This window comes from Gouania willdenowi, chromosome 9, assembly GCF_900634775.1.
Source record: "Gouania willdenowi chromosome 9, fGouWil2.1, whole genome shotgun sequence".
Taxonomy (NCBI): Eukaryota; Metazoa; Chordata; class Actinopteri; order Blenniiformes; family Gobiesocidae; genus Gouania; species Gouania willdenowi.
Window position 1 is genome coordinate 26,052,110 of NC_041052.1, and position 23,664 is coordinate 26,075,773.

The window sequence follows — 23,664 nt, forward strand, 5'->3', positions numbered from 1 at the left end:
TCTTTGGTCTTATAATGAATAACTCACACCATGACTACGTTATCAATAATATCATTATACTTGGACATTTTTTTTTTCTACACAAAGCAAAATACTGAAAAATCAAACCTCATTTTAATGCCTTTCATAACTAATTTTTCAATATTTTAAATCTCTTAAAATGTAATAATAATAATAATAATAATAATTTGTTAAACATGAATTAATACTTTACACTGACAGAAAAACCATAGCTCCCTATAAATCTGTATTCTACTGTACCTTTGATTTATTCCCTTTAAAAGCCCCTGTATATGTATGTTTTTTTATTTATTTATTTATTTATTTATTTATTTATTTATTTATTTATTTATTTATTTATTTATTTATTTATTTTGCTCTTCTATGCAAAGATTGAACTTGTGGGTTTGACTTTAGTTTTCAATTCTAACTACATTCAAGTGCCTTGTTATATGTATATATTCTGTACCTTTTCTCAATTTAAAAAATAAAAATAAAAATAAAAAATATTGTCGTTACCGGAAGAAGTGGGAAACGTATCCGGGTCACACCGAGGTTTCCGTCGCCGCCATGTTGCTGAATGAAATAAACCTAGCTCCAAAACATTGATTAGCAACTAGCAAATGTATGGTTTATTCGTTCTCGTAGTGGTACGCCTTACAACATGTGGCCTACTGTAAACATGACCTAGAATTGGGTAGAGACTACCACGCAGTCTACGTTCCCAGTAAGTAATATCTTGAATGAAAATTATTTGTTGCTAGTTAGCGTTAGCCAAAACGAGCTAATAGCACGCGTCCCGCTACGTAAGTGATTTAAATGTAGTATTATGACAAACAGAGACTTTAGCTGAGCTAATAATTTACAGTTTTGTTTAAAATAATTAAATTATTTAATGCTTGGCTTTACATTTTACTCGCCTTATATTAAATTGTATTTTTACGGTATGTTATTTGTAATGGAACGTTCCGCCCCAGAGCTAATTAGGAGCTAGTGTTGTGTTGTAGTTTTTATTTATATATCACTGACTGCTGATTTACACTACTGTTAACTGTAAATTATTTATGTATAGTTGTACAAGAATCAATAAGTGTGTTGTGTACATAAGAATGCTATTGTTTAATGACCGTTTGCGGAGGGAAACGTCCCTTTGCATATCATTATCTTCGGCATCAGCAGCAGTAATGTCTGCCACCTTTGTTTATATCTGTGTTGACTTTGACCATTTTTATGTCATTCATGAGCGGATTTATTATTATTTTACATTTTTGTGGAGCGAATATTCGTTCGAATTGTTTTAATGTCATTAGAAACATGTAATTGTTCAGTAGCAATGTTTTTATTTTATTCGTGATGTTTTTACAAAAGTTTCTTGTGTTTTTAATACCATGCAATCATTGTTATATATATATATATATATATATTATGTATTCCAATTATCTCTATGCCATGTTCAAAACACTGAGGATCCTGCTCATCAGCCATTATCTTTTTTTAATGTAGTATTGTAATTTAAATTCAAATCCAGTTCCATAAAGGATCAGCTTTGTACAAATAAGGTTTAATATACATTGGCGTTAAATATACATTAGCTGGGCAAACTCAACATTTAATTTATCGGTAAATAACAGGATAGTGTTCTGGATTAGGAGAAACTTAAATGATTAACCTTTGACGAAGTTTTTACTGGAGGGCTTTGTCTATTTGACAGGGCTGAGGTCTTTGTTGTTCAGAAAATAAAGAGTGGGGTCTCCTTATCTAATGTACCTAAATGTAGAATACTTTAAAAATCACACCATTTACGTAAATTGTTTATTTTCACATGGTGGCAAGTTACTTATTTTGTGTTTTTACGTCCTTTCTCTGTAGATTATTGTTTTGACATAGTGTCACGCAATGCACCATGGAAGTGGCTCGCAGAACATGCAACGGCAGCTCCAGAGATCGAAGTCTGTCAGTGGGTCAGAAGCAGACGAACAGCAACAGCAGCAGCAGCAACCGCTGGCAGCTTCACAGCAGCAACCAGCAGCTAACCACCCTCAGTCTCCTGTGACAACTTTTTCTTCTGCTGCCAGCCCCTCAGCTCCCCAGTCACCCAATTATCAAATAATCATGAGTCGCAGCCCAGTTACGAGTCAGAACATGAACATCACTTTACAAAATGTGGGACAAATGGTGACCGCCAACCAGCAGATCACCCTCACACCATTACCCATCCAAAACCCAGCATCTCCTGGTTTCCAGCATACCACACCACAATGGAGGTTTGAACATGCTCCCTCCTCCTACATCCAGGTCACCTCACCTGTGCCCCAGCCCATCCAACCTCAAAGTCCCACCCAACATAGTCCAGTTCCTCTCCAAGGAGTAACGAGGCCAGGAACTGTTACCGCAGCACTAGGTGTGTGTGGACAGAGTCCCACCCGATTTGTAGAAGCTGGTATGTTAGTGCGCCAAATAAATTTAGGGAGTACATCAGGTAGTGGTCACTTCGTTTACCAGGAGGGAACAGGACTTGCTCAGATTGCCCCAGCTACATCTGGCCAGGTCCAGTTGGCCAGCCAAGGGACACCGGGCTCTTTAAGGGAACGCCGGCTCTCTCAGCCACATTCACAGACAGGAGGCACTATCCACCACCTTGGACCTCAAAGTCCTGCCACTACAGTTGCTACTCTACCCACTCTTGGCAGCCCTGGTCACATTACCACTTCTAACCTACCTCCACAGATCAGCAGTATCATTCAAGGACAGCTGGCACGCCCTATGATCTTTGAGAAAACAACACAAGGTATGGTTGCAGGAGTAGGAACCACAGCAACAGCAACTTTCAGTATGCCCTCCTCCATTCCACCATCCAGCCCATCCCTCACTAGTCAACCACAAGGCATCCCCAACAATCCTCTTACAACCTCCAGCATGTCTATGAGTTCAGTAAAGAAACAAGTGGCCAAGAAATTGGAGGAAGTTGCTCCTTCAACCCCTGAGATTGCTCAGCTAAGAAAACAGTGCTTAGAGCACCACACCAAGAAGATGGAGAGCCTTAAGGAAGTGTTCAAAGAATATTTGATTGAACTATTCTTTCTGCAACACCTTCAAGGAAATATGATGGATTATTTAGCTTTTAAGAAAAAACCCTGTGTACCCTTGTACACTTATTTGAGACAGAATGATTTAGACCTTGAAGATGAAGAGGAAGAAGAAGAGCAGTCTGAGGTCATTAATGACGAGGTATTACACTAACTAACTTGAAGCTTTAAAATCTAATTAAGCGCTCAGTTTTTGTCCCCAAATGTTTGATCCATAACTGAATTTATTTTTTAGGTGAAGGTTATTACTGGAAAAGATGGCCAAGCAGGGACTCCGGTTGCCATAGCGACGCAACTTCCCCCCAATGTTTCTGCAGCTTTCTCCTCTCAACAACAGTTTCAGGTATATGAAAATATAAAAATGGCCTACTTCTTAAATGTGTACGCTGTGAATTTTTCTGTTTATTTGGTTTAAAAAAAAATTGTCGATCATTAGTTTTAAGAATATTTTTTGAAAGAACTTCATTGAAAACTAGGGCTGGGCGGTATGACCAAAAATTTATATCATGGTATTTTTTAAGATTCTAACGGTTTCATGGTATATGACGGTATTTTTTTCATGCATAATCAGGTGTTCACTGCATTTTCTACTAGTTGAGAGAGGAATTACTGCAGTAGATTGACTTAAGATGGTCTATTTTACTGTCATGATGCATGACTGCAAGGCTCTTTGCCATGCTAGCTTAGCTTTAGCATTAGCTTGATTTCTAGCTTTAAATGCTGCATTCTCAGTGGTGTGGTGGTTTCTTGTGGTGAATAAGATAGTGTTTTGTTTGCAGCTCCACCAGGACTTATTTCTGTGTTATAGGAATTACAAATTGCAATCCTTTGCTTAGATTTTTTTGTGTATTACTGCCGAAATGCTAAGCTAACCCTGCTTCCGTGTCCGTGAGTGTTGTTCTCCTGTAGCAGAGGCATGCGCACGCAGGCACATGCTCACATGCAGCTTCAGAGCTTTAAATTGTGTCTTTCTTATCCATTTACACAGCAAATAACACCAGAGCGCTACTGTTTACATTCTTTTTTTAGTTATTTACTATTTATACTATTTTAGTGCTAAGAAAAGGGTCCAGTCTGAAACACGGCACAGCATAGCGTTCTGAAAGTTGTGTAATAAAATACACCAGTAAGGCGACATGTTAAAAATTCATATTATAACAGAAATATATACCAGTATTTGATATGAACTGGTATACCACCCAGACCTATTAAAACTATACAATACAAGATCAACTCTGTAGCTAACAGCTACTAATATCCAGCCAAACTAACAACAAAGTTACAGAGGCTTTTGTTAAATGGGATATCTAAATTGCTGTCCTATTAAGGTGGGCGAAGATCAGGGACTTTACCCACAAGGAAGTCAAAAGCGCTTTGTATGTGGCGCTAACGTGTCCACTGCTCCTCTGTAAGTCACAGCTGGCTGTTAGGGTGGGAACCTCTGGGCACCTCACGATACGTGATACAAAGCTCATGATAACTATTATCTCACGATATGGCGATACTGCGATTATCGATATATTGGTCAGAAATCAATCTACATTAAATTTTTGACATGACAAGAAAAAAAGATTAAGTGAAAAAATACAATTTTCATTTTATATGTCTGAAAGACAATAAATTGAAAAAGTGTCCTATGAACATTGACACTATTTTAGTGCAATATTTCTGTAAATAAGTGTCAACATACCAATGTAAATGTATCTCCAATAGTGCTTTCTGTAAACAAAAAATAGGGTCTTTCTTACCAGTGACACCATTATAGTGCAATATCCCAGTAAACAATATATTGGTTCCTTCAACAAACAGTGACAAAATTTCTGTGAAGATGTACCTGCACATTTTAGTAAAAAAGCAGAAAAGGTTTTGGAAAAAAAAAATTGATACTTAGCAGGAGCATATCGATAATCCATCATGCGGAAAAATATCGCGATATATCGCCGTATCTAGATATCGTCACACTCCTAGCTGACTGGTCATTTGCTTTGACTGTGAGTGAACACACTGTCACTCTGCAGAAGCCTGCGTGCAAGACCTCCAGACTGGAAATAACAACAGGGTTATTGCTGCAATATTTTAATTAATAATGATAATTATAGTGATTTGAAAAAAGAAAGCTGCTTTTTCCTTTAAAGAAAAACAAGTAATTTTGCTAAAAACACACCTTTAACAAAACCCCAACCTTTGAAGTCTGCATTGTTCAAAAACTACATTTTTCAGGATTTTTCTTTGTGAAACAATTGAAATTATTATTTTTTTACTTTAATAAATGTAACTGCTTCAGATTAAACATAATTTCTGTGATACGACTTGATCATTCAGTGTGTTATTTACAAATTCACAAGATGCGAATAATCGGGATTTTTTACGGTCAGATGTGTTTACTACCATTTCAATTTTTTTTCAGGGACACCAGGGAGCTGGTGCTGGTACACTTACAAATCCTGGAGACATGGAAACCTTTAAAAGGCAACAGGCTATGGGCCAAACAGGTAGGGCAAGGTCAAAGGTCCCTGATGTTGCTTTTTTTCTCCCTGTATGCCTTGTTTTCTGTTTGTTTCCTTTTCCCTCTAATTGCTTCTGCTTTTAGATATTTGTCATCTTCTACTAGCGCTCTGTGTTGAGGTCTTAAACCAAGGAAGGAGAGGTGACCTGTAAGGTCTGCAGGAGGTCATTGCTCTGTACAGAGTGCAATTTTTGCGTTATGAGGGTATTGTGTGTTTTGAATCCCAGATCAGGCTAAGAGGCCCCGGATTGACGTTGGTCGCCATGGGCTGATTTTCCAACATCCTGGTGTAGCTCCTTTAGGATCACCTGGCGTTCCACTCCAGCAGCTTATGCCAACTGCGCAAGGTAGGAGTGCTACAACCAGGCTGCTCTGTGTACTGTTCGATGGTGCTGGACCAGTGCCCATCCTGAAATTAAGAGGATCCATAAAAGTGAATCACAACATTCATCTTCTTCAAACAAACTCCAAGCAGCATCAACAAAGTTGATCTCTATGCATCTGCTGGATTTCTCAGCATGACGATGAGGTTTAGCTGCACCAGAACCACCTTGTTCTGTGAGAATACAAGGGGAAGAAGACAGCTAAAGACCGACAGATCATACCCACTCATTGGGAAGATGTCATGTCTTTTTGTTTTTTGTATTTCGTTCCAACTCTTGTTCACCCCTCGCATTCATCTTCGTTTCTGGAGTTTGTTTCTGATAATTGTCTCTTTTTTGTGGACCTACTCTCCAGTGCTGAAGTAATTCTGCAGACTTTGAGGTGGATCACAGGAAGTGGGAAACCTATCGGAATTTCTTTTTAAAGAGAAACTCATTCATGCATTGTTTTTTTTTTGTTTTTTCGATTTTTCATTGTTATTCTGTTACAAGTCTATTTGTCTTCAAATGTCAATCATTGTGGGAAATAAGTCATCCAGCATCAATCCTCAAGAATTTTTTTTTTTACCCATGGTCTTTTGATTTTACTTCATGTAAATTCATGACGTTTTGTTCTGACTTGGCTTCTTTCCCTCATTCTAAGTAGGAGGGGAATCATTTGGAGGAGTTTTGTTCACGGCACAGGTTATTGCGATTGTGTGGGTGTGTCAGGGCCAGGTGTTGGTGGCGTCTAGGCAAGGTGGTGTGGCGTGCAGGGAGGTAAGGCAGGCGCTGCTTTAGTGTGCACAGCTCCGCTCAGACCTGCTGTCTGCAAAACCCCATGTGTGTCTTTTTGCTCACCCGTGTGCTTTGTCGCTGTGTGCGGCTCCTAGATGCCCTGGTTACTGCCAGAATGACATTGCTTCATGCATGCCAAACATATGGTGTTTTTTTTTGAGTGTCTACAAAGTAGTTCTTTTCCTTTTTTTTCCCTGTCTATTTTCAATCTTCTATCCTTTATTTCTTTGTAACATTTTTCTCTTACCTTTCCTGTTGCATGTAAATTTTTATGTTTTCAACCGCATTCTCTCAACATTAAAAATGCAATATTTTGGTTTTGCATTAATCAAAGTAGTATTTAATTTGAGAGACATGTAGATTTTCATATTGATTTCATCTCTTCTGTAATCATTTTGCCGTATTAATTTCATTAGTTTCCACTCAAATCATTAGAACGTAGTATGATACTGTAAATGATCATTGGACATCTATTTCCTAATTTAAGGTTCTGAGAAGCTGTAGAGGCTGGAGCTTGAATTGTAACTTAATGAAAATTTCAGTTTTATCGTTATCTTATCAAACAAAAATAACTGAAAGTAACTCATTTTAGGGGGTCTCTCAAATAAATCATAGCTGCAGGCTAATAAAAATAAATGTCTTTCTAGAATTTTACAAACTGACAAACAGACATCATGAATATTTCACTTAAGGTAAAGGGGTTTACAAATGTTAACTGTTCTCTTGTCTGTTGCCTCCCATGCTGCCTCTATCTATCCTATGCTTTGGTTATTCTGTATACAGGCGGGATGCCGCCTACTCCTCAACTGGTCCAAATTGCTGGACAAAAGCAGAACCAGCAACAGTATGACCATTCAAAAGGACCTCCTGTACAGAATGCAGCCAGCTTGCACACCCCTCCTCCGCAGCTGCCCAGCAGGATGCCTCAAGGACCCCTTCAAATGGCTGGACTCCCCATGGCAATCTCTCAGCAGGCTCAGCTAGTGGATAATGCATCGCAGCCTGGCATTCATCTCCAGCCACAAGTGAAAGTTCAAACGGGTGGAGCTGTCCTCGCCAGTGTGAACCCACATGTGCAGCTGCAAGCCCAACTTCAGCAGCAGATGCAGCAAAGTCTTCATCTCCAACTGCAGCCCCAGCAGCAGCAGCAGCAAACCCAGGCTGTTCTACAGTCAGGGCAAGCGGTCAGTCTGTAGGGAACAAATAAAATGCTGGTGTTTTCATTGAATGAGTTAAAATTTACTTTGTGCTTCTCCTGTTTTAAAATATTTTTCTCCTCTTGCCACAGACGGTAGCACTGGCACGTCCTGGCACAGAGCCAAATCAACCCATCCAGAGAATTGTGACCAACTCAGTCTCAACAGTATCACTGTCTCCTGCTCCCAACTCCCTTTCCATCTCCCATCCTGCTAATCCTGGCCGTCCTGTTAGCTCCAACATCAACCCCAGCACTCAGTCCAAGCTGACTGGAGCCAATGGCATAACTTCAGTTACATTAGGTGGCTTTGGTCAAACTACAAACACACAGACCTCACAGGAAAGTTCTCAAGACAAGCAAGTTGAGCAGGCCAAGTTGGTGAGTGCCATGCTGACATCTAATTTATGTACATATCTAAGCAAAGTTCAAGTATATTTCCCTGGAAGTATTTTGTTTTTCAGGTTAATTTCTATCTGGTTCTCTGTTTTACAGGAGAGTCAAGTCCATCAGCGCATCTCTGAACTGAGAAAAGAAGGTCAGTGGTCAGCCAGTCGCCTCCCAAAGCTCATGGATGCATCACGTCCAAAGTCTCAGTGGGATTACCTTCTGGAGGAAATGCAATGGATGGCAGCTGACTTTGCTCAGGAGAGAAGGTGGAAGGAGGCCACAGCCAAGAAGGTACAGTGCATATACAAAGATAATTGAAATAGAATAGCAAAATAAGAAGTTTCATTTCAAGATGATGATTTTTTTTAATAATAAGATACATCTTTTGTGCCACTTTTACAGCTTGTTCGCACATGTGCCCGATATTATCAAGATCAGAAGAAAAGTGAAGAGAGGTCAAGGAAAGAAAGGGAAACCCATCTTCGTCACATTGCAACCACAATTGCTCGAGAAGTAGAGTTCTTCTGGTCAAATATTGAGCAGGTACGTATGTTTTCACTTTATTCAGGTCATAACACAGATTACTTTAAATTGTCTTTTTAAAAAGAAAAAAAAGACATTTCTATTTTTACACATTGAAATGTAATATTCTTTTCTGACAGGTTGTTGAAATTAAACTTCAGTTTGAAATTTATGAAAAGAAGCTGAAAGCCCTGAGTTTGCAACAGGCTTCATCCAAAGGTACAGCTCATTGAAAAGCTGCTTAGAACATAAGCTCTTCATATCAACAAAGCAACAATCTTATAATCAGAAGTGTACTTAATATATCTGCTTTATCTTTAAATTTTATATTAATCCATTGTATTTATATTAATCTTCATTTTTTGTATAACAGCCTCAGGCCTGTCAAGTTGGGAGAAAGCTGATAAAGGGGTATGTCCTGCTTGTCATTAATAATAAAAGCCAAAGCCCACATTTGATCACAAATCATTTAGAAAAAGAATGTACTTGTTTTTTAAGGAGGGGCCCTCTTCAAGCAGGAAGAGGAAATCAAGTTTATCTGTGTTCGATGAAAAAGGTAAGTGTTTTAGTTTTTCTCATCAACTTTTAGTATTTATGTATTAAAGTAACTGGTGTCTGGTTTTCTGTTTTACAGATGAAGAGAACACCATTGAGGAACAGGAGATAATGGAAGGCAATGCAGACCACAAGGCAGAGTTGGTTGACCTTGCCAAAGACGGTACATACTTTTAGTATCTCTAATGCTTACTTTAAACAACAGGAAAAATTGTGTGTATTTTGTGTGTAATAGCGTATTGTCTAATTACAACAGACAATGCATGCATTTGTTTCTGTGCTATTCCCTAAAATGCTCTAGTTTTCGTCCTACAGCTGAGATGCCTCTGGAGGTTTTGATCAAACAGTACACGGGTGCCTATGCTGACAGCTTTGAGTGGCCTAAGCCAAGTCTTCCTAGTGATGACGACGAAATGGAGGAGAATGAAGGTAATTAAGTGGCTGGAAAAATAACCTCAGTTTTTGACAGTTTGTGAATGATGTTGGTTTAATCAATAAGTATTGTTCACTTTTTAGAAATGGAGGGTCCTTTCGGAAGTCCACCCGAGGCTGTGCTGATCGACTCCCTGCTTACTGTGGATCAATATCGGGCCGAAAAAGCCACTTCCTTTGATGCTAATGGGAAGCCTGCAAGAGACATAGCCGAAGTGGCTGCTGCTACAGAGCTCATCCTGCCGAAAGGCAGCTTCAAAACTATTTCATCAGTAAGACCCGAACCTCAATCTTCACATATATATAAAAAAAAAAGCTTTTTATATCATTAGCTTTCTATCACTTCTTTTTTTAAGGCTCGAAATCCAGTTCCTCATTTGTTACATGGTTCTTTACGAGAGTATCAGCAAATTGGTGTGGACTGGCTGGTAAATCTGCACAAGAAACGCCTCAATGGAATCCTAGCAGATGAGACGGGCCTCGGCAAGACTGTGCAGACTGTGGCTTTCATGGCTCACCTGGCCGGCCAAGAGGGTAGGTCTCAATCCTGTTAGAAGACATTTGTAAAACTTTAAAACTGTCATTAATTTAACTAAATGTTGAGAATTACATGAAGGTTTTGGTTTCAACAGGCATCTGGGGGCCCCATCTTATTGTTGTAAGGACATGCAAATTATTAAATTGGGAGGTGGAGTTCAAGCGCTGGTGTCCTGGTCTTAAAATCCTTCTGTACCTTGGCAACAGGAAGGAGCGCAGATCTAAGAGAATGGTAACATTATCATCATATTTAACATAACTAGATGTAGAAACCACTACATTTTAATGAATGATTGGTGATTGATTTATAGTGGTGGGGAGAAGCCAACAGCTTCCATGTATGTGTGACATCCTACAAGCTACTTATGAAAGACAAGAGTCATTTTCTGAAAAGAAGGTGGAAACATCTAGTTCTGGATGAGGTGCAACTCATCAAAAACATGACAGAGAAACACTGGGAAACTATCTTTTCATTTAAAAGGTAAGCTGTATGAAAAGTGTTACTCACTGACTCTTGATAGATAAGGGGCTTTTAAAAAGATCGCATTTCCATAGTTAAATATGGAGCTTTGCATTATACTAAAAATAATATTACATTTCACACATTTTATTTGTAGGACCAAAAATACAGGCTTATTAATTTTGAAGAATTTTAAACGTTGCCTGTCCTTAACTAAAGATTGCAAGTTTGATTGCCCAAATTTAAATTTCAAAATCCTTATTTGCACCTTCACTTTCTTTTAACTGTTTTTTGTAAAACCTAAATAAATTAGCCATTTAATGTTCCATGAATCATTTTCCTATTTTCTGCTCTTAGGAAATGTATTCAGTTTGACATGTGTTGAATATGGGATATGTCAATGTGCCTCTTTGGCCCTTTTTATTTTTTAAAGCAGAGGAACTGCAGGCAATGACTTTTTTTTTTTTTTTAAACAAGAATGTTGAATGTATTGATAATCTCCGATATGCTTATATTTTCTAAATTGATGAAGCAAATTGCGTATGCTTTTTTCCTAGTGAGCAGAGGATCCTCCTCATCAACACTCCTCTACAGAATACTCTTAAAGAGCTATGGACTATGATTCATTTCCTTTTGCCTGGGATCACTCGACCCTACTCTGACTTTCCTGTGAAGGCTGGGACAGACCAGAACCAGGACTACTGTCACAAACTGGTCATCCGCTTGCACAGGGTGAGTGAAGATCCTGGAATTGATTCTGATTTCATTGATAAAGCAAGGATTTGCCTGTTTTCTCTAGCACTGCACATCACTTCTAATTTTTTATTATTACAGATGATTCAGCCATTCATCCTGAGACGATCCAAAAGAGACGTAGAGAAACAGCTGCCCAAGAAGTATGAGCACATTTTAAAGTGTCGTCTCTCCAGCAGACAAAAGAACCTTTATGAGGACATTCTCACTCAACCAAGGTCAACAATATGCTCCACAATTGTAGTTTAACTGTGATATAAAATACAAGTAGTTTTATATATTTTGTAACTGTTATAATGAAATGTACCATTGTAATGTGTTCCCATAGAGCTCAAGAGGCTCTAAAGACTGGACATTTTGTCAGCGTACTTCAGGTCTTGATGCAGTTACAGCGAGTGTGCAATCATCCTGAGTTGGTGCTTCCCAGAGAAACCAGTGGTTCCTTTAACTGTCTTTCTCTGCCATACAATGTGCCATCATTGGTCCTGGGAGCTCTTCACAATGACTCAAGCAAGGTGTGCTTTTATTTGTTTTCTGGTTTTCTATTATTTCTTTTCTATAGTGCAATTGTAAAATAGGAGGTAGTTTAAATGTTGAGACAAAAATGATATCAATAAGTAAAAGTATCAGTTATGTCCATATTTGCAGGGCAAAAATTAACATTTCCTATGTTGATTAATTAAAAGATTTTGTGTGATTTACTCACAATTTATTGGTACTTTATTGGAGCTATAACTTTTTGGTTCACATAGACCTGGGTGATATCTAGAGATATCTTTTTTGGGCTTTTTAGACAAAGACGATAGCAGCTATAATTATATGATTTGATTTTAAAACTTATTTTAAGAAAAAGTTTTAGTTTAGTTTAGGGCGACCGTGGCTCAGGTGGTAGCGGGCCGTCTTCTGATCGAGTGGTTGGGGGTTCGATCCCAGTACCTGACTATGTGTCGAAGTGTCCTTGGGCAAGACACTGAACCCTAAGTTGCTCCCAGTGGTTGACTAGCGCCTTGCATGGCAGTCCTATCCCATTGGTGTGTGAATGTGAGAGTGATTGGGTGAATGAGCTGATATGTAAAGCGCTTTGAGACTGCTTCAGTGTGGTGATAAAGCGCTATATCCTGTAAATCAAGTCCATTTACCATTTAGATAGTTGCTGCTATTTCTGAATCTCCCCTGTTTGTCTCTCACACAAACTGCACAAAGGCCACACCCCCATTCAATAAGATGACAGACACAGATGGCACAGGGTTTTATAAACTGGTCCGTCATGAAACTCATTCAGCCGTACAAGAGTTGGAAGTACTGAGCCAACGTGACAGCTCTTTGTTGACTTTATTGACAAACACAGCTCTCTTACACGGTCTCTCACTTATACACTTGGTAGATTGGCCCCTCCTCTCTTAGAGATGCTATGCAGTCTTTACAACAGCAGCATTAAAAAAGCACAACAGCTCAGTTATTTAGAAATTCATCCTGAGTGATTGAGCCACACTACAGAATATTTATCAGCTGGCTGTTAAAAGTGCCAGTGTTGCATTTAGCACCAGTGATTTTGGCCCACAATCTTTTTTCTATTAAGTTTTGGGTGAACGTGTCTCATGTGGCAGAGGGTTCTTCTTAAAGTATGATCAACAGGTTGGGGGTTAGATCCCAGGGCTATACCTGTCTGTTTGACACTGAACCCTAACTTGCTCCCAATAGTTGACTAGTGTCTTGCCTGGCAGCTCTGTCTCATTGTGCTGTGAGTGTGAATGAGCTGATATTTGAAAGTGCTTGATGAGATGCTCCTTTTTGAAATGGGCCCCAGGGGCCCAACCCCCATTTCCAGTAATTTCCAAATTTATGGGAACACAGTCATGTGATATATCGTTTCAAAGATAATTCAACATATGATAATGCCTCAACAATTTCCATTAATTGTTTTATCATTTATTTGTGAGTCAAATATTGCGACAGTTGGTGGTACCGAATTATTTACACATACCACTATATGAATGGGGCCCATTACTCCAAATGTGCCACGAGGCGCCCCATTTTTCAAATGACTACTCCTCCCTTAATTCTCGTTGAATCGGTCTGTAATTTTACATGGATATTCTATGAGCGAATGTCAAGAGTCTCTCAGAGACCTTTTTTAACTCGATAGAACCGAGTCATTTGACTGAATTCTCGGGAACGTGGTACGTGCTATTTGGACGTTTCCCGGGACTGGCCTCAGTTCATCTGAACTTGTTTTATTTGCTTCAGACTAATTACTACTATGGTTGTAAAATAAATCAATTTCATTATCAATTGTTTTATTATGGAGGCGGGGATTTCTCGAGATCTGAAATGTAACGTAAGATTTGTACCTACCTTCCTCATTCAGAGCTGTACATTTATGTTTAGAAGGATATTCTACATAACAGATTTTAAACATTTTGTCACTGATAATTAAATATTTTAGTACATTAGGTCAACTATGATTATTAACGAGTAAAAGTGCATTGAGGTGTCCAGCATTGATCAGTTATCAGGTGTTGTTTTGTTTTCTAAAATGTTTGTATTCAAAATGACTTAACCTGTTTTCATTTTGTCATTTTTATATGTTGTTCCTAGACTGTGAACCTGTCCATCTTTGACCTGATTAATAATGAGAATAGACTTACACAATATCAGACTGAGGAGGTGCCCAAGCTCAAAATCACTCAGCAGCTTATTGAGGAGATCTACACTGCTCCAGAACCACCTTCAAGACCAAAGCCATATCCTATTAAGCCAATGAGGTTACCTACTCTTGATTTAAAGTTTTAAAAAAAAGTTAATTATTGAAATGTCATATTTATCCTGGCACTTTCATCACAAATGTATTCATGTCTTCATGTAGATTATTCCAGCCTGTCCAGTATGGCACAAAGCCTGAAGGGCGCCTTGCTGCCATCGCCAACACACCAGGCCAGCACCCTCCAACCAGCACACCAGCTACAACTTCCACCCCTTCCACCACCATCCAGTCAGGACAGGCAAGGGGCAAGTCCCCAGTTACTACTGCCCCAACAACACCCACTTCCCATGGTAAGAATCCTGCTGCGTTGGACACTAAATTTGGTTATTTAACTAACTACATGATCTCCTGTGGAGACCCTTCATTTGAGTACTACCTCATTATGACTGTATTGATTGTACACCTAATTTGCTTGTACAATAAGAAGGCAATCTAATGTTATACTACATGGCTAAAATATTTGTTTAAATTTAACTGAATTGTGATGGTGCCCCATTGCTGATATGATGGGGTACGTCTTGCTCCTCTAATTTACAAAAACAAAATACATGTACTAGTCCAGTGGTTCTTTACCTTATTGGAGGCACTGAACTCTTAGTAATACGATAAATGAAACTTGATTTCATTATCATGGAAATGTATTTTGCGTAACACATTTTTATTCTCTGTGTGTGTCTTGACCCCTGTCGAAGCCCTGATACTGACTCATCGAACTCCTGGGGTGCGATCGAACGGAGGTTAAGAACCATTGTACTCGTCACTGGGTTTTACACTTTAGGATGCATTCAGGACACAGTGTTTTGTTTGTTTTCAATAGTTTATTGAAAGAAGTGGAATAACACAACACAAACAAGTGCAGGATAAAAAGGGTAATTGCTTATGAATTGGGGGCTTGAGTATGGTCGTATACAAATGGACGGAACATGCTTCCCTGTAAGGGACCTGATTTTAAAACATTGAGAGCCACTGTGGCAATCCACTAAATGCAGCAATGGCAGGATTTAAACATAATTGCGAACACGGTTCTGCTGATGAAGACGTGTCTGTTCTCTGGCTTCAGGCTGTGGTTTATATGAACTCATCAGACTAAGCTGGTGTTCATTATCACACAATAAGATGTTCGATTCAGTGATACCTTAATGTGTATAGAAAGCAATTTTGTCTGCTTTTAACATTATGGTATGGTTTTTCATTTGACGTAATAGTTTTTTTTACCTCTTTCCTTCAAGGTGCAGTATCTGGTATGCTGATATTGAGTGTTATTCTCTTACTCTGCAATGTAGTGCATTTATTTTCTTAGCTGACGCTGTGAAACAAATCCACTATAAAGAAAGCCTGAAACAGTGTCTTTTGATTTTAACATAGCCCTTTTGAAACGCTCTTGCTATAATGCTCCTGTCTTTTTAAAATTAATGGGCTTCATTAAAGGACGTGGCAGGAGTTAATGATTTTTATCTAAACTTTTCTTTTGGCTGTAACTGATCAAATGTAACAACATTTTAAATGTTTGAATCTCATAATAATCTAATCATCTTGTCTGTTTCAAATTTATGTTTTGCATGAATTTGAAGATAATCTCTCTTAAACTGTGATACTGTATGTTGTTTGCCCTCCACTGCTGAGTGACCATAAAAAGAAAAATGTATGATCATACTGCCTGAGTTAAAGTTCAACTTCCTCTAACACCAATCCCGGTCCCCCATTGCCTTGTACTTCACAGTGGTTGGAACAGCTTCTCAGAGGGCTCAGCCGACCCCTCCTGTCAGCAAAAACACTGTAATGTCCTGTGGAAACGGTGGCGTTGGGCAGCATGTGTTGGGGGCTGCACCAGTAACCCTGGGTCAGACTTTAACAGGCACACTTATGGGGTCTTTGGCTCCCATCCCCCAGCCTGGGCTAACACATGTCCCCAGACCAGCTGTAGCCCCCAGCCATGCCATACAGCCCAGCCTGTTATCTCAGAGGCTGGTTCTTACATCCCAGGCCCAGGCACGGTTGCCTAGTAAGTGGCCTGCCATCCCCTCTCTCAGCATTTCCCCTATACCTCTGGCACAGCACTACTGGCTGCTCTGTACTGAGGCCTTTACTGGAGGCACTGCTGATATGATTTCAGTCTTTATTTTGACCACAAACTATGTACAGCAATGACTACTTCAAAGTTGATTTAGCAGTTGGATTTTATTGCTAGTATCGAGTCGTTTTACACCTCTTGAAATTATGATGCATTAAGATTAAACCTGTAAACATATCAGCAGCACTCTGTGGCCTCAGCAGTCCACTATTTCTTCCTTAAAACCTGCATGATCACTATGAATGAAGCACCGGTGTTAGACCACACAACACCAGGCTGTTTAACCTTATTATGTTCTCCTTTTTAAAAATTTTTTTTTTTTTTTTTCCAGTTTTTTTTTCACACACTAATATTCTTTTTGTCTCTTGCATCAGCTGAGCTACAGGGAGAAATCCAAAACATTTGGTTCTTTGTTTTCTTTGCTATTGACATGGTTATTTATCTGCATTGTATCTCATTGCAAAGCATGTGTAAATGTCCCCACAGGTTAAATTCCTTCCAGTTCTATAGGAACTGAGAAACCTTTTCAGAGATGACATGAATAAATCGGTCATGTTACTCTTGTTTTTATTAATCTTTTGTCAAAGAGGAATCTGGGAAAAAAAAATTTTTCTTGCTAATTAGTTGAAAATCAAAGTGAGATAGTTTAAAGTCCCTATTTTTAATTTGATGTTTAAAGTGTATATCTCTGTGTCACTTGACTACCTAAAAGCCATTTTTTCCTTTTCTCCGTCAGTGATTATAAAAGCAGAATGTGCTTTAATTCTGTTTTGGAGGAGCTGAAGCTCTCCCACTATATATTCCACCCTGGTTCTGCATGTTTGGTGTCTTTCTCAACCTTTAAACACAATGTTCATTTTGTAACCTCGAAAATGTGAGTGGAATCAGATTTTTTTTTCTTCTTTTTAAACAAAGTTTATGCTGCTTCTGTTCACTGAAGGTGGAGATGTAGTGAAGATTGCCCAGCTGGCCAATATAGCTGGTGCTCAGAGTCGGATCTCTCAACCTGAGACTCCTGTCACTCTGCAGTTTCAGGGAAACAAATTCACTTTGTCCCCCAGTCAGCTTCGCCAGCTTACCACTGGACAGCCCCTCCAGCTCCAAGGTACATTCGGTAATGTCCATCCCATTGTCCCACTTCATCTACCTTTTTCCATTATGTCATATTCATGTTTGCTTACTGTTGGCAGCTTTATTATTGTTGTGATAGGCTAATTTACCTTAATTTCAATACATTTGATGCTATTTCACACACATCCTCATCATTGTTCTTTAAATTTCACTTTGTTAAGGCAACATCCTGCAGATAGTCTCTGCTCCAGGGCAGCAGATCATCAGGCCTCAGGGATCCATGGTGATGCAAACAATTCCTCAGGCTGTGCCTGCGTCCAATGCGTCTGCTACTCCTGGCACCACTCATCCTGGTTTAGCTTCAGCTCAGCAAGGTGACTAGTCATATTTTTATTTTAATCTTTTGAAATTATTTTTTTAGTAGTCATTCATTGAAATTATGAATAAATATCTTAAAATACACATGGTGTTAAGAATATTACATCATTACCTATCCTCTGACCTTAAAACATTTGTATATAATGGGGCAAATTGATAAAGCAGCATTTTTTTCTTTTTACCAATTAGGTACAACCACAAATGCTATGTCGGCAACAAACAAACATACTCCTGCAGCTCATGCAGGCCCCCAGGTAGGTGCTTTACATTTTCAAACTGCTACATGTATTGTTAGGTTCAGCCGATGTGGTTATAATTCATTATTTCTATTTCACTTGCCTCTTTGCTGACCAGGAGTCTTCAGAAGAAAAAGGTCAGCACTTAAAAGAGCGTTTAAGTCGGCTCTTTGAAGCAAACGAGCAGCGCTGCAGCCGTAGAGTGTTGTATGGGGCTGACCTGCTGCAAGCCTGCACGTTAGACTCTGGTTCAGGTCACACTGCTCTGACTGCTGGAGGCTGGAGATGGGTGGGCAGAGAGAGCTGCCTCAGGGCCCAAAAAGGCTGCGTGGACACCACTTCTATACTACAGTCTCCTCTGCTTTCTCTGATGAGCAACATGGAGGCTATTAGCAGACTTGTCAAGAGGTACTTAAATATATCTTCAACATGTGTCATTACAATGCCATTAATAATGCACTTTTTGCTTCTTGATGAAATAACATTTTTTTTAAACATTTTTAGCATACATATTAACTTTAAATTCAACCAAAGCACTTTTTTTTAGCACTTTATTAGGCCATATATTGTAAAAATTCAAATTTTTTTGTGTCCATTTTTTTTTTTTTTTTTAATCAAGACTTGGGTTTTATTTCTTTAATGCATTGAGGCAAACCCACAATTTAAGTGACCTTTTGCAATCAAAAATGAAGGTTGGTGTATCAATCTTTCATTGTTTAGGGTGGCATGTGTGGTGCCTCCAGTTGTTGCTGCTGCTCCTCACCTTTATGCAGCAAACCCTCCGGTCCCACACAGCCTTGAACAGAAGTCTTGTCATCGCCGTCTGCTCGAGGTCTGTGCTCCCTACGCAAATGTAATCCATCGCTTAGCATCCAGACACATCGTCTGTCCTCCTGACTTGCAGTTAATGCAGATGGACTCTGGTAAGCTCATCATATTTTTAAAATTGATTAATCAGAAACCACATAATCTGTAAGTGTATATCAATTATACATTTTGCCGCTTAAAAACGACAATACCATTGCAAATGTTATTTTTAAAATTATTTTGTTTTGCACACTTAATTTCCATCTAGATTAATAGCTTGCTTCTTTTTAAATGTTACTATTTTCATTTGTTTCACATTTTACCTTTTAAGTACAAACGCACAGATTACGAAGAAAAATAACTTTATTTACTGTGTCAATATCCATATTACATGCAATTTTATATTTGAATTGCCTGTAATGCGTATGTTTTTTCTTTTCTAAAGGCAAATTGGAAGCTCTTGCCATCCTGCTGTTGAAGCTCAGATCAGAAAGGCGTCGTGTCCTCATCTTCAGTCAGATGGTCAAGATGCTGGACATCCTTGAGGCCTTCCTGGATTACAGACAGCTTACGTATGTGCGCATTGATGAGACCTTCCCATTTGAAGAAAGACAGGTAAAATCACATCACCTCTTAAATAATTGTGATGATACTGTATACGGTACAATGTTGAGATTGATTTGGTTATCTTTGTTCTACTGATGGGGTAGAATTACTGCTTGTGAGCCAGAAAGACACATAAGCATTGAATATATTTTTTTTGTTAATTTTTTTTTTTTTTTGCTAAGATTTTGCATAGAATTTTATTTTACTTTTTTCATTTTTTTGTAGGAGTCAATAAAGAAATTTAACAGGAACAGACGGATATTCTGCAGTATCCTGACCAACCGCTGCTGCTCTGCTGTTGGGACCATGTTTGACGCAGATACTATCATCTTCTACGACACTGACCTAAATCCCAGCATGGACGCCCACACACAGGAGTGGTGTGACAAAATAGGGCGTTCCAAGGATATACACATTTACAGGTGAACTTTCCACACAAAGCTTTATCAGTTTTTATCTACTGGTTAACAACAAGCAAATCACTACTGATCGTTTGTGTCTTTTACAGGTTGGAGAGTGGAAACTCAATTGAGGAGAAACTGCTGAAAAATGGTACAAAAGACCTTATTCGAGAAGTGGCTGCACAGGGCACCGACTACGCCTTGGCTTTTCTTACCCAGGTGAGATTTTATAGATTCTTTCATGTCTTTTAAAGCTGTCGATTTCCATTGTACAGAAATCAGTAAATAAATTATTCTCTTTGAATACTTAGGTTATTTGTCTGTCATATACTATTTTGTTTAATTTCTAGAGGACAATTCAGGACTTGTTTGAGGTGGAGGCAGGCTCAGGAGAGAAAGTGGAGGAATTTGTGGTTCTTCACCAGGAGCCATCATCATCGGAAGCCATCTCTCCCAGAGTAGCTCGGCCCTACATCCAGGCTCTTCATAGTATCGATTTAGATGCTCTGCCAGAGGACGAAGAGCAGCAAGGGGAGGGGACTAAGGAGGTGACAGATAAAGAGTCAGTGAAAGATGATCAGGAGTCAGAGAGTCCAGCTAAGGAAGAGCCAGGACAGATTGAGGGACTAAAGGCAGTCATGGAACAGGTACATATATTAAAAACATTGAATTAATGAATGTTGAATGCTATAATCATTTTTGCTAAACTAATGTCTGTGCTCAATTCTCACTTAGCTCACTCCAATTGAAAAATATGCTCTTCATTATCTGGAATACCTGCACGTTGGAGATGATGAAACCACTTTGAAGGTCACTGAAAAGCTGTTTGAATTCAGCAATTAGAGACATGATTTTACTCTTGCAAAAGCATTCACTGACTGATGCACATTACATGTGGCACTTGAACCTGCAGCAGAGGTTGGAGTGCTCAAAGAGAGGCTGGGAGCAGAGGCAGCTGCAGAAACTAAAGAAGGAAGAGGAGGAGCGTCATGTGATCGAAGGAGAGGAGGATCTTTTCACCTACACCAGAGAGGACGCCTACAACATGGTGTGTGGATGTCCTGGTCTCTTTTCACAAAACACGTAGTCTCTGGACTACGCTGAGCTTTTGTTGGTGCTAACTTATTTTGTCTTTTAACAGGAGTATGTTTTTGAGTCTCCGGATGGCCACACAGAAATTATGCCGGTAAGTTACAAAAATTGGGAAAAAACATCACAGTCACGTAGCTCATGTGCCATAGTTTGCAGTTTTATGTTTGTTTTATCATATGCATATTATGACCAAACATCATGTCTTGCTGTGTTGTTTATCGCAATGTTAATTTTCCAATCTAGCTCTGGACTCCACCAACACCACCTCAGGACGACAACGATATTTATCTGGACTCTGTGATGATGCTAATGTATGACTCCGCACCCATGCCTGAGTCCAAGCTGCCACCTATCTACATCCGCAAGGAGAACAAGAGACTAAAGATGGACCCCTCAGGTAAGAGATGTGTTGATGAAGGGCTGTGCAACATGTTGGACATCTACTAAATTTTATTTCAGATTTACAATTGTTGTTGATGTTAATTAAAAAATTGTTTTTATGCTTGCTGATGTTTATGTGACTTCTGTTATTTTTTGTTTTTCCAGCGGCTGCCAGGAAGAAGAAGAAAGGCCACGGAGAGGCGGTTATTCCTCCACGCTCCCTTTTCGAGAAGGCGAGCATGCTTAAAGTTCGGCGTGAGGGCAAAGACCAGAAGAAGAACTTCTCTTTGAAGCAGCAGGCGCCATTTGCAAAGCCGCTTCCCTCACTGGTTAAACCAGCCATGGAGTCCAGCCAGGACAACCCAGAGTGGCTCATTAGTGAGGACTGGGCACTACTTCAGGTACTTCTGCGCCCCTAAGCCTTTCCTCGTTTAGCTTTCACAATAGGAGCAAAATCTTTTATAGTTTATTTGATGAAAACCACTATTTCTCTTCACCTGTCAGGCTGTCAAACAGCTGTTGGATTTGCCTCTGAACCTTACAATCGTGTCTCCTGCCCACACTCCAAACTGGGACCTGGTGAGCGATGTTGTGAACTCCTGCAGCCGCATTTACCGTTCACCTAAACAGTGTCGCAATCGATACGAGAACGTCATCATTCCCAGAGAGGAAGGCAAGGTAATGAAAGCAGGTCACCTACACTGCTGTGATCAAACACACTCTGTATTTTGTGGTTGTCTAAATGATCTCCGTCATATTTTTCAGTTGATCTATGAAGCAAACCCCAAGAAGAAAACAAAGAGCATTTACAAGGTATGGTTTCAAGTTTATTTGCTTCTCATTCACATTGTATTCTTAAAAAAAAAATAATGTTGGGCACTTTGTTTTTGTTTGTTCATGCTCAGTCTAAGAACAGTCGACCTCTGAGGACCTGTCAGATCTACACACAGGATGATAATGCAACTCACATTCAGCTCTACAACAATCGTTTTGAACTTATTAAGATCATTGCGAGCAAGAGGAGCCCACCAATTAAACCGCTGTAAGCACTCACTGGTTTTTATCATGAGACCAGGTTTAGCTTAAATGACTTAAAATTCCTTTTTTTTTTCTTTTACAGTCTTGGGATGAATCCATTTCAGAAGAATCCAAAGCATGCCTCAGTTCTGGCAGAAAGGTATAAACCTTTTAGCACTTAATAGTAAACTTTTCCTAGAACTAAAGGAAAAGGCACTCATTTGAGATGTTTTCTCTCTTTCTCAGTGGGATCAGCTATGACAAGCCGTTACCTCCTATTCAAGTGGCTTCACAACGTGCAGAACGGATTGCAAAAGAGAAAAAGGTATTTATCATAATATGTGTTGGTGCTTGGAGATGCTAGTTTAAATTCTTTATTTCACGAGATAGTCAAACCTAAATGACAAAGACAACTCAACTGAAAGACCATTATATATCAACTTGACTTGTATGTATTAGAAAGGTTTTATAAGCTCAGGGATTAAAGTTTTCCGTCAGGGTGACGGAATTCCGTCAAATTAAAATTATGAGACGGAAAATTATTATTGTAATGACGAGCCTCCAGCCGTAATCCAAGTTTTGTAGTCTTTAATGACGTACGTTGAAACCCTACTACTGTGGGCCGTAGTCGACGCCAACAAACAACAGAGCGCAGGTACCGTCTTACTCCCTCCAAACTCACCCCCGACTCTCCCCAGCCTCCCAGCCAATCACCACTTAGAACTCCCGTAAACAAAGATACTCATTGGTAGGGAAAGCTGTACGTAACGATGGTGCATTCAAAGCCATGGGACATCTCAACATTAGTGAATCATTGAATACACAACAAGTAGTACAACATAAACATAGGACCCAGTCCGTTACATTATTATTATTACAACAATATTATTATTACAACAATATTATTATTACAACAATATTATTATTACAACAATATTATTATTACGATTACACCGCATAAGAAGAGGAAGAAGACTCTTCTTCCTCTTCTTATGCGGTGTAATCGTTATTATTGTCCGGCCGGAAACGACGCTCAGTGAAGGAGGGTCAAATCGGGAGAAAATCGGGAGAATGGTGGCCCCGGGAGGTACACTGAAATTCGGGAGTCTCCCGGGAAAATCGGGAGGGTTGGCAAGTATGTATGGATATGGTTGGGCCATGGATAAAGATCAGTTTATAAGGTAAGTTAAAAAAATTTCTGCTTTTCATGTTGGCATTTTGTCGTTCTGCAGTAAGCTAGCCTA

The 23,664-nt window shown here is 39.3% G+C and overlaps 1 protein-coding gene across 5 annotated transcripts in view; it reads left to right on the forward strand.

The window, feature by feature from the left end:
- Nucleotides 1-550: 550 nt before the first annotated feature.
- The window catches only part of ep400 (E1A binding protein p400), a 30,805-nt gene continuing 7,691 nt past the window's right edge, over nt 551-23,664 (forward strand). The window contains exons 1-42 of one of the 5 annotated variants that reach the window (XM_028456459.1): nt 551-727; nt 1,870-3,228; nt 3,322-3,429; nt 5,494-5,578; nt 7,536-7,936; nt 8,041-8,328; nt 8,443-8,628; nt 8,740-8,880; nt 9,000-9,078; nt 9,233-9,270; nt 9,358-9,415; nt 9,494-9,577; nt 9,730-9,843; nt 9,931-10,118; nt 10,203-10,380; nt 10,479-10,615; nt 10,695-10,864; nt 11,401-11,575; nt 11,678-11,814; nt 11,925-12,111; nt 14,195-14,361; nt 14,463-14,650; nt 16,081-16,362; nt 17,372-17,545; nt 17,724-17,876; nt 18,070-18,134; nt 18,235-18,524; nt 18,837-19,039; nt 19,369-19,538; nt 19,755-19,951; nt 20,038-20,149; nt 20,281-20,577; nt 20,666-20,740; nt 20,844-20,978; nt 21,072-21,116; nt 21,266-21,419; nt 21,569-21,804; nt 21,908-22,081; nt 22,169-22,216; nt 22,309-22,445; nt 22,524-22,580; nt 22,667-22,745. In XM_028456459.1, coding sequence (XP_028312260.1) covers nt 1,897-3,228; nt 3,322-3,429; nt 5,494-5,578; nt 7,536-7,936; nt 8,041-8,328; nt 8,443-8,628; nt 8,740-8,880; nt 9,000-9,078; nt 9,233-9,270; nt 9,358-9,415; nt 9,494-9,577; nt 9,730-9,843; nt 9,931-10,118; nt 10,203-10,380; nt 10,479-10,615; nt 10,695-10,864; nt 11,401-11,575; nt 11,678-11,814; nt 11,925-12,111; nt 14,195-14,361; nt 14,463-14,650; nt 16,081-16,362; nt 17,372-17,545; nt 17,724-17,876; nt 18,070-18,134; nt 18,235-18,524; nt 18,837-19,039; nt 19,369-19,538; nt 19,755-19,951; nt 20,038-20,149; nt 20,281-20,577; nt 20,666-20,740; nt 20,844-20,978; nt 21,072-21,116; nt 21,266-21,419; nt 21,569-21,804; nt 21,908-22,081; nt 22,169-22,216; nt 22,309-22,445; nt 22,524-22,580; nt 22,667-22,745 — 7,524 coding nt within the window. In that variant the 5' untranslated portion in view covers nt 551-727; nt 1,870-1,896. The remainder of the gene's footprint in view (nt 728-1,869; nt 3,229-3,321; nt 3,430-5,493; nt 5,579-7,535; nt 7,937-8,040; nt 8,329-8,442; nt 8,629-8,739; nt 8,881-8,999; nt 9,079-9,232; nt 9,271-9,357; nt 9,416-9,493; nt 9,578-9,729; nt 9,844-9,930; nt 10,119-10,202; nt 10,381-10,478; nt 10,616-10,694; nt 10,865-11,400; nt 11,576-11,677; nt 11,815-11,924; nt 12,112-14,194; nt 14,362-14,462; nt 14,651-16,080; nt 16,363-17,371; nt 17,546-17,723; nt 17,877-18,069; nt 18,135-18,234; nt 18,525-18,836; nt 19,040-19,368; nt 19,539-19,754; nt 19,952-20,037; nt 20,150-20,280; nt 20,578-20,665; nt 20,741-20,843; nt 20,979-21,071; nt 21,117-21,265; nt 21,420-21,568; nt 21,805-21,907; nt 22,082-22,168; nt 22,217-22,308; nt 22,446-22,523; nt 22,581-22,666; nt 22,746-23,664) is intronic. The other 4 variants (XM_028456460.1, XM_028456461.1, XM_028456463.1 and 1 more) reach the window with 4 other exon arrangements.